Source organism: Staurois parvus, unplaced genomic scaffold (assembly GCF_062004578.1).
Source record: "Staurois parvus isolate SC_StPar_1 unplaced genomic scaffold, SC_StPar_1.0 ptg000299l, whole genome shotgun sequence".
Taxonomy (NCBI): Eukaryota; Metazoa; Chordata; class Amphibia; order Anura; family Ranidae; genus Staurois; species Staurois parvus.
Window position 1 is genome coordinate 14,391,588 of NW_028318095.1, and position 17,662 is coordinate 14,409,249.

At 43.7% G+C, this 17,662-nt stretch overlaps 1 protein-coding gene across 1 annotated transcript in view; it reads right to left on the reverse strand.

Annotated features, from left to right (window-relative positions):
- Positions 1–281: 281 nt before the first annotated feature.
- Positions 282–17,662, reverse strand: part of GABRR3 (gamma-aminobutyric acid type A receptor subunit rho3) — a 103,746-nt gene continuing 86,365 nt past the window's right edge. The window contains exons 8-9 of the mRNA XM_089682946.1: positions 15,392–15,588; positions 282–4,445 (exon numbers count right to left, since the gene is read on the reverse strand). Coding sequence (XP_089539072.1) covers positions 4,152–4,445; positions 15,392–15,588 — 491 coding nt within the window. The 3' untranslated portion in view covers positions 282–4,151. The remainder of the gene's footprint in view (positions 4,446–15,391; positions 15,589–17,662) is intronic.

The following is a 17,662-nucleotide window of genomic DNA, read 5'->3' on the forward strand; positions in this document are numbered from 1 at the left end:
ACAGGTAACAAAATTAGATTAGCAGCATTCCCTTTAAGAGACTTCTTCTAATCTCAGCTTGTTACCTGTATGAAAGACACCTGGTAGCCAGAAATACTGCTGAATGATAGGGGATCAAATACTTATTTCGCTCATGAACATGCAAATCAGTGCATAACTTGTTAGACATGCATTTCTTTTGAATTTTGTGTTGCTATTCTGTCTCTCAGTGTTACAATACACCTACCATTCGATTTTTAGACTGATCATTTCTTTGTGAGTGGGCAAACATTCAAAATCAGCAGGGGATCAAATATTTATTTTCTTCACAGTATACATGCTTTGTTCATATTTCATGGCTGAGGTATACAACCACTTTAAGCTGCCAAGACAGTGGACAGGATTGCATGCATGCCAGTCATTGCAAAACAGCAAAAGTTATCTCTCCCGTAGTGTTTGGCAGGGAGTGCAGTCTTTCAACCTCAACAAATGCAACTGAATAGTGCTGTGCCACAAGCACCTCTCAGCCACATGCAATGTGCATGGGTGCAGTGCAGCTTTTTATGGGTTAAATGAGGCGAAGAGGAGGCGACATCATACCTCCTCACCTTCTGTCAAACGCAGAAAGACATTCATGTATATACAAGCTTTAATAACTATAGGAATATTCTGTTTACAATAACCTTCATAATCCTTATCTTTGGTTTCTTATCTTTCAGTCAATGGCCCCAATAACACTTCAAAATTGAACCCTTTACAATGGCATTTACCACTCATGTGTCAAGAAAGTTAAATTGTATTTTTAAAATATATTTTCTTGTTCCTCTTTTTAACTCTCTGTATAATAATGTAGGTTTCAGAGTTATTTTCAGAAACGTACAAAGCCTGAAGTGATCTAAGTTATCCCAAAAGCTTGCATCTTTAGCCACTAAAGGTTATCATTTAAACTTTCTGCATGAATCAATGGCTAACATGGTATTATACACTACTACTGCATTCACCCAAGAAAACACAAACACCACAAAATAAAGCTGAGATGCCCTCTTATTTTAAATGGAATTTACTTTTTTTAAATATATTTTCTTCATTTGGTTCAAGACATCTTTATTTCTTTTTTTATTCATGTCTTTATGAAACACTGGATACTAATATATGATGTTTAACACTTTCAGTCGTCAGGTGATACACTTTTTCTTCTGTTGTTTACCAAGATATCTCACTACTATACCCCATCTTCTAGTTATGAATTTGTATGAGTTGTTAATTAGACAGACGTAGCCAAAAGCAGCAGGCAGTGCCAGGCTTTCTTAGTAGAAAGCACTGTATATACATTATTATCTTTAAGTATAAGATGAGACCTTCTTAACCCATGCCAGAGAGGTATTCATAGCTGAGAACAAACAAAGCACTAAGGGACTGTAATCAGAGGATCATTCTTGAATTCTCTTGAGAATGTTAATTCACTTGCTATCATTATGATGCTTTTGCTTTAGTGTGTTGGCAGGTTCAGTTGGCCACTTTACCACCAGGTTGCTCTGTACCAGAATAGTGTCTGGTACAGCAGATAGTGACATTTGGTGTTGGGCCCCTTTTAGGTAGAGCCCTCACACAAGTGATGCCAGGGGCAAGTCAGTACCCACATATAAGCTAGGTTGGAAGGGGGGAGCACAGTGAGTTTGGGGCATGAAAGCCAAACACCCCCAACACCTATGAGCATGTAACTTACAGACACAGGGCAGGAGGTCAGGTGGAGTGGACCTGTATGCAGGGGCCAACTGTATTTATTCTCGTTTCTTGAGGAGGTGAGGCTAGGGTGGATTGCAAAGACTTTGTAGGTCAGGCTGAATATCCCTGTATGAGGCTGCTTCCCTGGAGGGTTCCCATCTAGAAAGTGTCTACAAAGAACACAGTCCGGTGAGTACTTATGATCCTGGTCAGAGAAGAGACTGTAGGGGATGGATGCGAGGTGCTGCATGTGCTTTCACATGCAGACAGTCCACTTTATGTGATTGACTGTGTATGTCAAATGACTGTAGAATGTACTGTATATCCCAGTGATAAGGCTGTCTTACCATTCCCTGAATGACACAAGTAAAGTGTAGAACTGATGTGTGGACATTCTTTCTTTGGGATATAAAGGTCTGTGGATGGGAATGTCGTGACTAGGCCTACGGCAAGCAGCAGGGCACAAGACGGTGAAAGGGTCAGCCTCAACAGGTGGGATTTTGCTCTAGCAGGGCTGCAGTGGGGGGTAGAGCCCTAAGTCTCTGACTTGAAAACAACATGGAGATAAGGAATTCTGACATTCATTTTAAGTATGCTACTTCTTGGTCTGTGATAAAAGTACAAAAGTACTTAAGTCAGACACATCCAGGAAGCTAACATTTTCTTCAAAAAGCTCAATTGTCAGGGAAATCATATGCGTGGTCGTGCGTGAAGATATGTGCATGCACATAATACTACCTGGGTGAAAATTAGACTTGACTTGACTGCGTGCACACGTGCGTGAGCAAATGTGAATACTTGGCACCCACTTGCCCATTTAAAGCGGCCTCAGAGACCATCTGCGACCTGATCCTGCGCTCGCTTCTGTGGTAACCCAGCCTGTTCCTGATATCCCGTTGCTGACTCCGGCTAGTGATCTGACTCTGCCTTCTGTCTGCTGTTTTGTTACCTTCTCTGCTCACCCAATACTGACCCCAGCCTGGCTCTGACTCTGCTTTGGTTACCGATTCTGCACCTCTGCTGCCTGTTCAATATTGACTCTTGCCTGCCTGACCACCCGAGGTCAGTATCCGACCCCTGTTCTGCACCTGCTACAGTGACTCCGCATCTGCCAAAGTATTCTGCATCTGCCTGCCTACCGGCCTGCTTGCTGTCCGCTGTTCAGCACCGGCTGCAAGAGTCTTCCAGCCAGGATCTCCTGCAAGGCACCCATACTAGTCCGTGCCGTGTTATATCCTGTCATCTCCTTCAGGAGAAACAGGACTGGAGGTGTAAAGGAAAACCCTCTCGTTAGCGCAGCCTCGACCAGGTACATAATTTTCCATGTAATTTTCCTTCATGATTAAGTCCTGAGGCTGGGGCAAAATACGTTGTAGGCGAGGTTTAGACAGAGCAAGGTGAGGCTGATTTTACTAGTTACCTGCATGGCTGGGTAAGGTGTGTAACTTCCAGAACACATTTTCATCTCTATTGTGTTTATTGTACTTTTATTAAATTTTTACCAGGCCAAATACTAATATAGTATAGGGTGGGCTCAGTGATACCACTGCTTTGGGTAAAAACAAGTGAAGGATTTTATGGCCTAATGGTGACAGGGAGGATTGTTTAAGAGAGAGTAGGCATGAGACAATGGCCCAACTTTTTGCTTGTTCAGCCCCTGTTCAACAGGAGCTAAAAGTAATATAAAGATGTGATATTTTCATCATTTCTATATATGAGATCATCTTACTACCACTGGTTGCTAGGAAAGCAGCAGGTGCTTGTACCTGCTGCATCCCTAGGAACTTCGAACGTCACCAGGAATCCCCAGGCAGGTAACCAAAGGAGTGGCAAAAGCAGCTACATTTTTTTTCTTTCTACAAATCACTGCTTCGGGCCACATAGAATTTAGCTTTTTTTTTTTTTGCATTGGTAGTAATGCTTTTTTTTACACCTGCTTACATCTTTTTTTTGACAAATTCAGTTCCCATTGATTTCAATGGGGTTCAGGTTCAGCATCCAACTTCTTTGAAGTTTGCTGAACCCTGCTCAAACTAAACCCAGGACAGTTTGGCTAATCACTAAGGGACAGGAGTACTGTACATTTTAAAATTTCAGCATCTAATGCGGAATAGTTTTATGTTATGAACACTTACATAGATTAAACATATCTAGTTAAAAAAAAAGTTGAGCTGTGCATGGCAGAGCATAAACATTGGTACCCATGTTCTGTTGAAACTCCAAACCAATAATTCTTTGAAGGGATAGTCATGAAATGTTCAGAAAATAGATATGGCTTTGTGTTGCAATTGGTTAGATCTGTGAAATGTTTGACAGATCAAGTCTTAAAGTTGTCCCGATTAGATATCTGATAATGACTTCTGTGTTAAGAACCTGAGTGCTTTCCTCTTGCATCCATACATTCAATAGTTATATATAACATATGTACATCTTCACAATATTAATTTTCATAAGTACATGCCCCAGTAGAAAAAGTTAAATAAAATATAGACAACGGGAAAGATAATCCTTGAATATGTGTCAATGGCATGATTGTTCTCAAGGATTATTCTGCCAACATTCCCTTTAATGGATCTCTTCCTTTTTACACGTGCTGCATCCAGAGTGGCCACACTGGCAGCCCGACCGCGGGATGTGCTCTCCTCCGAGTGCACAGAATAGTTCAGGTCGGCATCACTGTCGTGGTAGCAGCCATCAAATGCCATGGCCTGCACTGCCTCTAGGTTCAGGGTTGTTGAAGACTAGGAGGAAAATATACTTAAGTCAGTTCACCTTTGAAGACAGTCTTTAATAGAACAAGTACACTTTTAACATCCATTAGTTCCTTTCATATTTACAGGCAAATCGAGTACATTTTTGGAAAAATATTAGTTTACCCTTTTCATTGCTACTATCCCCTGAGATCTGTACTGGAAATCTCAATGGATCTAAAGTTGTCTATGCACTATTAGAACTTTATGTGAAATTTCTCCTTTTAAGAACATTTGTTCAATTTTCTGATCGTTAGTAGTGTTAAATTGATGTTCATGTTCAATCATAGTGATGAGAAAATTTGAAGGAGCAGGATAAAAACATTTCTCGACCAAACAAATTCCTAAGTGTAAATGAGAATTTTGTTCAGGAAATTACATTCATTCCAAAATCAAATGTTAACAACAAATTAGGTTTTGAAGTACTTTTGAATGACATTCATCATCAAATGTACTGAAAATTTTCATATGAATGTTTGTTAAAGATACTAGATACTTTAGAATCCAAATTTCCTTGATAAAGTAGTCACTAGCAGACACAGGTTTCCCTGCATATGGTATTATATAAATGAAAGTATCCTCTGCATAACTTTAGATGTGCATGCTACAGTAGCTAAATTGCTTATGGAAAATGTTAAAGGTTCCAAATGTAAAAGAAAAAAAAAGTTTTAAAATGTTTCTGGTTTAATCTTTTAATTGGTTTTCTTGTTATAGTACAAGGACATTAGTAACTATAACAAATATGGAAATTATTAACATATTATTAATAGTAAAAGGTATAACATATCCAAGATATGTAACAAACAAAGATAAATTACTCATTAATATGACCGAAGGTTAGGAATATCCCTATTAAGTGTAGGGACACAACTATTATTGAAGAGACCAATGAAAAAATATAAATGATAACAAAAGTATATAAATAAGCTAATATCTTGTTTGGGTAAGATTGTAAGAGGATCATAATTTAAATCAGACTTCGCGTTATAAATCAAGGTCTCTTCAAATTATCATAAATCAGATGCTTAGGGTTTTCAAAGTCCACTCAACACAAAAGGTAACCAGAAGAAAAGAAAAGAGAAATAAAAAATGAAAAAGAAGGGGAGGGGTAGGACAAGGGCAGTCAAGGTTTGCTGTCTCAGGCTTTAAGTATCTACAGATAGGTATTGTATCTGGGGTTTCCAAATATTATCAGATTTTGTTGGGGATTACGGTATGTAAAGTGCAGTCAGACGCTTCTCAAATTTCTGAAAAAGAGCAATTTCCAGGGATCTGATAAGATTCCCATCTGTAATCAAACGGATGAAGTCAAACATGTTCCTTTCTGACCACAATTTCTAAAACATCTAGAGGAGGATTGTCGATTCATTTTGGCAGTCCATGATGGAACAATATACCATTGCAATGGTATTTTGTAATTAGATTCCATCGATTTTAGATTTTAGAAATATTATTGATTACACCAATCTTGGAGTTCCCAAGAAATGTCAAGATCTTTTTCCCAGTGTTCCATGTAGGGAGTTTGAGTGCAGGGTCAGTCAGATAGCTATATATAATAAAGATATGGTCCTTTATTGGAGTCCTAGTGTTACAAGAATTTTCAAAGAAGGATAACGATAGAGGTTTATCAATCTTGCTAAGCTTGTTTTACTGTTTCAATCTTTTTATTGAGATTTCAAATAGTAATAGAGCAGTGCAGAATTACCAAATCATGTACCAAAGTGAATTGTCTGCATAGTAAAAATGGCGACAATAACAAGAGAACATCAAAAAATTAATGTTAAGAAAAATTAGGGGTTCAGCCAGGAACCCATAAAGAACCCTTATGTATGGATATAACTATATCAAAGGGGTCAACTACAAAGAGTTCTGTGTAACACTGTATAATGTTCCAGAAGGAATTTTAACCAGAAAAAGAGCTTGGTCAACAGTGTCTGCTCAGCAGGGAGGACGAACAAGGCTACACCCACCACCCTACTGACTGGGCAGATGAAAACCGTCATGGTATATAGTTTATCATAGCCAATACAGGTGTCAGGGCAGGATCTATGGAACGGACAGGCAGGCCTAATGGCAGGGTCACGCACCGACTGACGACAACCACCACCCACAGACCGGAGTCCCTCAGGGCGCGGAGTCTAAGTCCCAGGCTGCCCTTTACCAGGGCCCCTGATGGTGGGGATGGACTTGACACAGCCAGGGACCAGGTCGTGGCCCCCGAGACACCCCAGCTGTGGTAATGGCCACCGCCAATAGCGTGTAGCTGGTAGGAACCAGATAAGACAATAGCGTAGTCGGGCAGGCCAGGTCGATAACAACGGGACAAATGGTACAGAACGATAGACAAGAATAACAGGTCACAGGCCGGGTTCAGCAAGGGGAGGTCAGATAAATGGATAACGCAGAGAATAGTCTAGTCAAAAGCCGAGTCAGTTGCCAGGAGAGCCACGAGAGTATAAACAGAGCTTGTTGCAACACGAACACACAAGACACAAATGCAAAGAGCACATGCGGACAACAGGCTTATATGTGCTCAACCACACCCCTCTGGGGGATGGACCGCAGAGGCCTGAAGGCATAAAAGACTCCCACCATGCTCTGCAGAAACCCAAGATGGATGCCAGCACATGGAGCAGCATAACCTCTGGGAAAGGGTAGGACCTTGACAACAGGAACCATTATGGTACTAAGCAGCAGACTTGTATGTCTAATGGAAATTTCTCAAAAGAAAAAAAAAAACATTAGTGTGAGGATACGCCCATCCAGGAAAACTGCCATGCCTTCAATCTGATGCCAGCCTTACGTGTCCAGAACCTGCAGGTAGGAAAGCCAGTTCCATATTTTTTCAAACATGGGTTGTTTGTCCCATAAAACACTGACAAGCTTTTCATGTAACATGATCCAAGTTAGCTTCTGTTTCATTAAGGCTAAGTCAATCACATGGCTTTTCCAAGCAGTAGCGATGGCTATTTTGGCTGACAGAAACATATAATATGTAATGTCTGCGTGGATCTCAGGATATTGTCTATAGGTTCCAAGGATCTTTGGTAATGTTAACCATAGTAACTGAACAGATTAAAGAATGAACCCATATCCAAAAACACCAAACCTTATGGCAGGTCCATGTGTGGAGAGCAGAGCCAAGTTGGCAACAGCTCCTAAAGCAGGAGGGTGACAAACCTGGGTACATTTTAGAGAGACACTCAGGCACTAAGTATCATCTTTCAAGCACCTTATACCCTGCTATACCCTGCTTCGATCAGGGCAACATTCATAATGACCTTGTGTATGTATGTAGACCAAGTCTGCCAGTCCTCCACATCAGGGGAGTTTAGACGGGGGAGAAACAAAAGATTTATACAGTATGGAGATGCAACCCCTCTGGAGGGTCTCTTGTATACATCTGTTTCAGACAGTGAGGTCAGATATTTTCTTCTGTAGAGAACAGAGGTGTCACCTACCTGATGGGAGACTGAATTGACGAGGTCAGCCTAACTTGTGTCACTAGCCCTGACCCTGCTAAAGTTGGAACAGAGGGAGTCTAGGGACCAGGGGGACAAGAGCACCAGAGGTTTGCTTGTGGCTCTTGCAGATGATGACCTTGATTTGGGTACTGTAGCAACAGACCAGGCAGGTATAGTGGATTGCCAGATGCACAGCAGAGCCAGGTTTGTAGCCAGGACACAGGACTGGAGTGGAGTCGTAGGATAGCCAGGGTCATAACAGTCGGGCAGCGCAGTACAGGATCAGGAGGAAAAGCCAAAGTCAGGATCAGAGCCGAAGTCAGGAACCGGGGGCAGGAGAGTACTCAGAGTAGGGTCAGGAACAAGCCGGGTCAGCACCAAAGGAATCGCACAGGAACTAGCAGGACACAGGGGGAAGCTGAAGACCAGTCAGCACTGAATCCGGGCACCTTAAATAGCCCGTCTGGCGCCAATCTTCACCGTGCGTGTGCACGTGTGTGTGCATGTGCGCGATCGCGCATTTCTGCGCGCCTGTGCACAACCGGCAATTCTTCTGCAGGGTCTCTTTTGCGCATGCACATTCCTGATCGCGATTCTCCTTGCAGGAGTTCTCTTACATTGCCCCCCCCCCTTAGGGGCAGCCTCTGGATGCCCACTAGGGCTTGTTTCTCAGGATGACGACAGAGGTAGGCTTGGACTATCCGTGGGGCGTGGACATTAGTGGACGGTTCCCAGGAATTATCCTCTGGTCCATAACCCTTCCATTTGATGAGGAACTGGGTTTGTCCGCCCCTCTTTCTACAATTCAAGATAGCCTCCACTTCGTACTCTTCATTTCCCTTCACCAGCAGTGGAGCAGGTGCCTCTGAATTCCGGTTGGGAAACCCACTTGGGACGGGTGGTTTCAATAGAGAGCAGTGAAATACCGGGTGGATCTTCAAGTTAGCTGGTAGTTCCAATAAAATGCCACAGGTTTAACCCTTCTCTTGATAGTAAATGGTCCCAGGTATTTTGGACCGAGCTTCTTTGATGGACAACTTAATTTCAGATTGGCTGTGGACAGCCAGACTCTATCTCCTTGTTTCAATTTCAAATTGCCCCTTCTCTTCCTATCAAAAAATGTTTTGTTACTCACTTGCGCCTCGGAAATCATTTTTTGTAACACCTTGCCGTTCCTCCTGAGGAACTCCATCCTTTCTTGTACCGCCGGAACAGCGGCCTCCACTGGTATTTCTGGAAGAAAGGAGGGATGGTATCCGTAGTTAGAGTAAAAGGGGGATTGTTTGGTGGCGGAATGGATGGAATTATTATATGCAAATTCCGCTAGAGGAAGGAGTGATGCCCAGTCATCCTGTGAATACGAGGAAAAGCATCGGAGATATTGCTCCAGAGTTTGATTTTTCCTCTCCGTTTGTCCATTCGTCTGTGAATGATAGGTGGAGGAAAAGCGTAACTCGATTTCTAATGCCTCACACAGAGCTTTCCAAAATTTTGATGTGAATTGCACCCCCCAATCAGACACGATATTCAAGGGAACACCGTGTAGCCTTACAATCTCCTTGATGAAAGCGGAAGCAGTTTCTGTAGCAGAAGGAGTTCCTTTCAAGGGAATGAAGTGGGCAATCTTGGACAGGCGATCAACTACTACCAAAATAGTGGTGAATTCCTCAGATGGGGGGAGTTCCACAATAAAATCCATGGAGATCATGTGTCAGGAATGGACTTGCCAGTAATGGTGGGACTCACCTGCCCTGTGGGCTGCAGTACCAGGGCTGGCCAGCGGGTGCTCTCAGCAATCAGAGACTCAACCCTGTAGTCAGCCAAATACCTGAAGCTGATTATGCAGGTGTATTTAAGGGATGGCCAGACCTGCAGTCTGGGCCTTGGTGTGTGCTTTCTATGGGCCCCTGTATCTTGTTACCTGCATCCCTGTTCCTGTTCCTGTCTGACTGATTCGTTGCTGACCCTGCCTGATCCGGACCTCTGCTGACTTCTCCTGTTTGATCCCTGGCTTGTGACCCCGACCATTCTCTGCCTGACCCCCTGTACCTACCTGCCCGTTAGTTGCTGTACCCGGCTCGTGACCTGACTACTCTCTGCCTGCTCCTCCTGTTCCTACCTGCCCGATTGTTATTGACCCGGCCTGCCTGACGATGCTTGCATTGTATGTATTGTTATCTGTGGGTGGTTTGGTTCGTTTGCACTGTGTTATGTTTTAGTATTGCACTGCGTTTATGTATTGTTAGTGTTAATAAATTATATTGTTTATAACATATCTGAAGCCTGCGTTTCCCTGCGTCAGTTCACATACCTCTGGTCATACCCTGGAGCCCTGACATCATGCTCCAAAGCTTTTCTGGTACGGGCAAGGTTTTCAACAGGCCCCAAGTCTTGGCTCTATCAGATTTGTTCCTCAGACAGACTGTGCATGATCTCACATAATCCTGGCAATCCTTTACTGCGTTAGGCCACCAAAAAGAGCAAGAGACTAAATCAGATGTTTTGCGAATCCCAAAGTGCCCTGCTAAGGGATGGTCGTAACATCTCTGGAGAATGAGTGCTCGAAGTTCTTCGGGCACAAAGATCTGTCCTTTGTGGAAGTACAGGCTATCCTTAGGTTGCAGTTGCATATCTATGGGAGGTGGAAACTTGTCCATGGCTTCTTTTATCTGAGTTATGAGATCGGTCTGCAGAAGTAGAATGTTCTTGGCAGGCAAGAGTGCATCGGGTTTGCCATTTTTTGATCCCGGACGGTAAGTCAGATGGAAGACGAAGCGTGAGAAAAATAGTGCCCATCTTGCTTGTCATGGTCTGAGTCGCTTCGCTGTTCTCAGGTACTCTAGGATTTTATGGTCAGTAAAGATAAGAATAGGATGGGCTGCTCCCTCTAGTAAGTAGCGCCATTCTTCTAGTGCTGCCTTGATGGCAAGTAACTCCCTGTCTCCCACATCGTAATTTTTTTCAGAAATACTCAATTTCCGAGAGAAGAAAGCGACAGGATGCAGGAGGGATTTGGGCCCCTGTCTTTGTGACAAGATGGCTCTTACCGCGTTTTCCGAAGCATTAACTTCAAGGATGATGGCTGGAGCAGGGTCTGGATGTTTTAGAATGGGTGCGGTCATGAACAAGGTCTTCAACTGCTCAAAGGCTGTTTGGATCTCAGAAGTCCATTTGAATTGAATATGTTGGCTGGTGAGCTGTGTCACTGGTGCTAGGATTCCAGAGAAGTCCTTGATAAACTTCCTATAGAAGTTCACGAATCCTATAAAGCGCTGCACTGCTTTCCAATCTTCAGGGATAGGCCATTCTAAGACGGTGGACACCTTCTGAGGGTCCATAGAGATGCCTTCAGGGGTGATCACCAGCCCAAGAAATTGGATAGATTGTTTCTCAAACTCGCATTTCTCGGCTTTTGCGTAGAGGTGATGCTGGCGTAGTCTATCTAGTGTCTTCTTCACATGGTCACGATGACTTTCGATGGAGCATGAAAAAACAAAGATGTCATGCAGATAAATGATCAAAAATAGGTCCAGGTAGTCCCGAAATACACCATTTACCAGGTGTTGAAAAGTTGCTGGGGCATTACAAAGACCAAAAGGCATTACCAAATATTCAAAATGCCCGAATCTGGTTCGGAAGGCTGTCTTCCATTCGTCCCCTTCCCGAATTCTCACCAGATTGTAAGCGCCCCTCAGATCTAACTTGGAGAAAAAACATGCTCCTCGTAACCTTTGGAATAATTCGGGGATCAAAGGCAGGGGATAACGGTTTTTGACCGTGATCTTGTTCAAGTCCCGATAGTCTATACAGAGTCTCAAAGTGCCATCCTTCTTTTCCGCAAAGAATATGCCAGCTCCTGCTGGTGAAGTAGATGGCCAAATGAACCCTTTTTCCAAGCTTTCGTCTATATACCCCCGGAGGACTTTTAATTCGACTTCAGATAGAGGGTAAATTCTACTGAAAGGGATTTCGGCGCCAGGCAGGAGCAAAATTGGACAGTCACAGGGACGATGCGGAGGAAGGGTGTTGGCACTCTTTTTGTTGAACACATCCAGATACTCGTGGTATGCCGAAGGGACGAGCTTCATGGTTTCGGGATCGGAATGGATACTGAGAAGCGGAGTTGTCACACCCATTTCTTTGGGAGTACAGTGAGTCCGGCAATATTCCGATGGGAAAGAGATCTCTTCAGACAACCAATTGATTGTTGAATTATGAGCTTTTAACCAAGGCATACCGAGGATAATTGGAAAAATCGGGGAGGTGATAATGTCCAGACATAGGAATTCTTGGTGTCCAGAAAGAGAATAGCAAAATATTGGCAAGGTTTCTTGTGTTACAGGACCAGAACTGATACCAGACCCGTCTGCCAGATGAACTGAGAGCCTTTGAGTTTTAGTGCAGAGGGGAATCTGATTCTGAGTGGCAAAACGAGAGTCCATAAAGCAGCTACAGGCACCTGAGTCGATGATGGCCGGGATAGTGATAGTCCTTTCGGACAATTGTAGTTGCAGATGGAAAGAGAGGTGTGTCCGGTTTATTCCCTGAGGATGCATCATGTAGAAGCAGTTGGGAGGAGGTTTGTGAGGTTTAATCGGGCAGGTAGCCACGAAATGTCCTGCTTCACCACAATAGAGGCAGAGATTAGACTTCTGCCGTCAGAGGCGTTCAGCTGCCGATAACTGTGGTCTCCAAAAGCTCCTTCTAGCCGGATTGGTGGGTGATTCAGACGAGACAACTCTCGGGCCCAACTTTAGGGCATAATAGAAGTTTCCCACTAGTCTTTTCATTCAACCTTTCCCGGATCCGGCGGTCAATATGGATCGTTAAGTCGATCAGACTCTCCAATCTTGTGGGTACCCCCACTCGGGCCAGCTCATCCTTCAGGGTGTCAGAAAGACCAAGGCGGAACTGATAACGGAGAGCAGACTTGTTCCACTGAGTATCGGAGCTCCAGATACGGAAGTCCATGATATAATCCCCCACAGTCCCCCACACTTTGTCCTTATTGTAATTTACTGATCATGGATTATGCAGTTTGGCGCTGGAAGGGATCTGCGTAGATCTGTGCCATTGCTGAAAAGAAAGAATCCACAGAGGTTAGTGCCGGATCATGCTGTTCACGAAGATGATATGCCCAAGACTGGGGTTCATTCCTGAGGAGGGTGATAACAAACCCCACTTGAGTATTTGGTGAGGAGAAGGTCCTGGGGAGTAGGGAAAAATATAACTCACAGGAGCTGCGAAAAGTCCTGAACTTTTGGCAATCTCCTGTAAAGAACTCAGGCATAGGTACCCGGGGTTCCGGTAGGACAGAGGTTTCAAGGAACATACTGGTCTCTGTCTGAGTAGCTGTACCAAAGGTTACTGTGTCTGGGAGGACATTAGAATCGGTTCGCAGTTTACTCTCCAGGTGTTTGAAATTTCTTTGCAGGTCGTGAATCACGTGGAACAAAGAAGTCACAGTTTGGCGAAGGTCCCCCAGTTGTGAGGCCTTCCTTTCAGACTCCATCATTGGCTGACTGGTACTGTCACGTACCTGATGGGAGACTGAATTGATGAGGTCGGCCTCACTTGTGTCACTAGCCCTGACCCCGCTAAAGTTGTAACAGAGGGAGTCTAGGGACCAAGGGGAAAAGAGCGCCAGAGGTTTGCTTGCGGCTCTTGCAGATGATGACCTTGGTAGGTAGGATATCCTTTGATTTGGGTACTGTAGCAACAGACCAGGCAGGTACAGTGGATTGCCAGATGCACAGCAGAGCCAGGTTTATAGCCAGGACACAGGACTGGAGCGGAGTCGTAGGATAGTCAGGGTCATAACAGTCAGGCAGCGCGGAACAGGATCAGGAGGAAAAGCCAAAGTCAGGATCAGAGCCGAAGTCAGGAACCGGGGGCAGGAGAGTACTCAGAGTTGGGTCAGGAACAAGCCGGGTCAGCACCAAAGGAATCGCACAGGAACTAGCAGGACACAGGGGGGAGCTGAAGACCAGTCAGCACTGAATCCGGGCAGAGGTGCACCTTAAATAGCCCGTCTGGCGCCAATCTTCACTGTGCGTGTGCATTTCTGCGCGCCTGCGCACAATCGGCAATTACTCTGCGGGGTCTCTTTCGCGCATGCGCGTTCCCGATCGCGATTCTCCTTGCAGGAATTCTCTTACAAGAGGAAAGTATGTATTTGTTGTAAGTGAAAGCTCTCAGAGGTGGGAATCTGCAGATCCTGTACATAATATGAGGAGGGACGTACCCCACATGGTCAAAAAATGTCCTATACAATAGAGGCCTTTGTTTGCTCACCTACAGAAATGAGCGGGTGATATGCCTGGTGAAAAATGAGGGTTACTAAAGAGAGGTGCTGCGAGGGTGTGAGGGGAACTGAGGGGCCACTGTCTGCAGATCGATTCCCAATAAGCCTATAGAGTGGGGAAGTGTTGGGCACAAAATGGCCCTTCGGTAGTTCAAAGGGAGCCAAAGAACCAAGTCTATTGGCACTGGGGAGCAAGCTTGAGCCTCTGTAGATACCCAGTCTAGTCTATAGTGTTTGTAATGGAATTGACATAACTACGTGAGTTAAGCTGCAATGTAGATAAAGATTTTGTTTGCCACTGTCTTAAGGCCTGCATTGGCACTGAGATAACTAGGATTCTGAAATAGTATAATATCTTGGGCAACACTGCCATTTTCTAAGCTTGTTTTTCAAGCATGAACGAATTTGGTGATATCAGAATAACTCTGAGAAAGGTGGTTGTAATACAGATTTATAATCATCTAGTGAGTATAATTCATCTCCAGATAGAAAGTTTCCTATACGTAATAATCCCTTATTTTCCCACCATTGAAAAAAGAGGACAAACCCGGTATGAACGCAGGATTATTAAACAAAGGAGATAAAGTTGTATGAGGCAAACAGAGTTTCTTCTTTTTTATTTGATGTCTGTTGATAATGAAGAATAAAAGCGTAGGGCACAGGAGAGGGGGAAGTAAACTGATAGGAATGGTAGAAGTTTAAAAAATTTTAAGCACAACATGTTTTTCACCAGTGAAGTTAGGAAATTACATAAAAAGCTGTCAATTTATGTTGTGTTTTCCAATTACACACTGCTGCTTTAAACCTCTATCTGCCCCCCCCCCCCTCCAATACAGATTCACAGAAATTGCTGTATGTATGTAAATAAACTGTTCGAATGGTTGTCCACTTTTTTCACATTTATGTTTTTCTGTATTAAAAATGAAATCTGCCCCACCGCTCTTCTCGATAGAGTCTGTCATTTTACTATAAAGAATATCATAGGGCTAGTTTTGTTTTTAAAAGCCACTAAGAGGACACAGGGTAACTGTCATTTCATATTTTCACCACCCTGTGGTCCGAATTGCAACTGTTTCCACAAGTTTGACCTCTATAATATATTTTTTATGCACAGATGTCTACACAACAATGAATCCTGACTTCTTCATCTGATTTTCTCTTTTATTTACCTTCCCTCTCCTCTTGAGCTGTTTCCGTTCCTCCACAGTGGTCAGGTAATTGACAGCAGCATACTCAATAACAGACAGGAACACAAAGAGGAAACTGATCCACAAATAGACGTCTACAGCTTTAATGTAAGACACCTGAGGCATTGAGGCACTCACTCCTGTGATGATGGTGGACATGGTCAGTACGGTGGTAATACCTGTCAGTGAAGGAAAAGATGTTGTATGAGTGAATGATCATTAGCGTGGAAATATGATTGATACAATGAAGGCTTAGCTATGTGAAAACCGGTACAGACAGAGGAGTGCAACATTATTGGATACACAAATTATATAAAGATGATTTTACATTTTATAGTTTTGTTCCCACATGATGTGTTTTTCTTTCAATTATTTTTCTGCTTCACACCATTTTAAAATCTGCAAATGAGGCTTGCCCTGTTCTCCTTAACCTCAGCCACACCCAGCCAGATCTGCATTCCAGAACAACTTTACCAATTCCTGACATACCTCACTCCTATATGTATCAAAAAATAAGTAGTCTCCAGCCCAATAGACAGCATGGAATGGTCATAAATACTGTAAAGTAAACCTGTCATGAGAGCACTGAATCGGCTTCCATTTCTGACCTTCTAGTTGCCTGACTGCAGGTCACAACTGCTTGTCAACATACTTTGTACAGGTTGGTAATTCAAAATATTAAAGCCAGAAGATCAGCACAACAGTCGGGCATATAACATTTCAAAGGGTAGTCAGTTCATATTAGTAGTATTCAAAGTGAAAAGTAGGATCCTTTGGGGAATTAAGGGCCATAAGTTTGGCCCTAAAATTACGTTACCGACCCCTGTTGTCTTATACTGATATCATAACTTAAAGTGATTCTAAAGGCAATTTTTTTTAAAATAACAAACATGTCTATTCTTACCTGCTATATGCAGTGGTTTTGCAAAGAGCAGTTCAGATCCTCCTCTTCTCCTCGTCTCCTGCAGGATCTACTGGCTCCTCCCTCCTGTTGGGTGCCCCACAGCAAGCAGTTCACTATGGGGGCACCTGCTGCTCCATGTGTCCATTCACACAAGGAGCTGTGGCTCAGCCCCGCCCTCTTTCTCTTCTCGTTGGCTCACTTGCTGTGATTGACAGCAGTGGGAGCCAATGGCTCCCGCTGCTGTCTCTGCCAATGAGCAGAGGGAGTCCTGGGATAGCTGAGACTCCAGTGCACATTGCTGGATTGAAAGGGGGCTTAGGTGAGTATTAGGGGGGCTGGGGGATACTGAAAACAGAAGGTTTTTCACCTTCATGCATAGAATGCATGAAGGTAAAAAACCATTCAGCCTTTACAATTACTTTAACTTACAGATGAAGTCCAGGCTGAACCCAATCTGAAACCTGCTCCCACCCCCATTCTAATTCCTATACTTAGTAGCCTGTAGAAGAAATATGTCTATACTTACCAATTCTAAGAGTGCTTTTGTCTGATCATGTTATCGACTCCCAGCACTGGCTTCAGGGGAGGGTGAGGGACCTCTGACAATGGATGCCTTATAGTAAGCCTATGGGTGACATCACCACCCAGGCATTTCAGCTATTGTCAGCACTCTCTCCTCTCCCCGAAGCTGACCACTGAGGAGATTCCGATGGCCAGACCAGAGCATCCTTAGAATAGGTAAGTATAGACATCGTTCCCAAAGGGGTCGTGACCCACAGGTTGAGAACCGCTACTCTACAGGCTAGTTAGTATAGGACTTATAATGGGGGTTGGGGCAGATTTTAGATTGAATCGGTGTAGCCCAGACTTTCACTTTAAAGCTAGGCTAGCAGTAGAGCTGGTAGAAGACACTGACCACAAGAAATGTAGTCTTTACAGCACCCTGAGCTTGTGTGAAGCCAGAATGCATGTGTCCACTGCTCAATACCATCAGCTGTGGAACTAGAAGTAAGACAGGAGGTTGCTACAACATTTCAAACCATCAGTGTGTTGTCACAAGTAGTATAGCTCTCCTGACTCGCACTCACCTAACTCTCCTGAAGTCCCCTAGAATGTGCAAGTGGGAGCCATAAAATTAAGTAAAATATACTGAAAATGGTATATAAAAAAAGGGCAAACAGAACTAGGGAGGAACCAGTAGGGTCACAGAAGACAGAAAAGTGAGGGGTATAGAAACAAAATAGCCTGAGATGCAATGGAAACACAGACAGGTCATAGAATAATACTTAGCTGACAACCTTTTACTAGTACACACATGTTCTTAGGGTTGAACTAGATCAGGGGTGCCC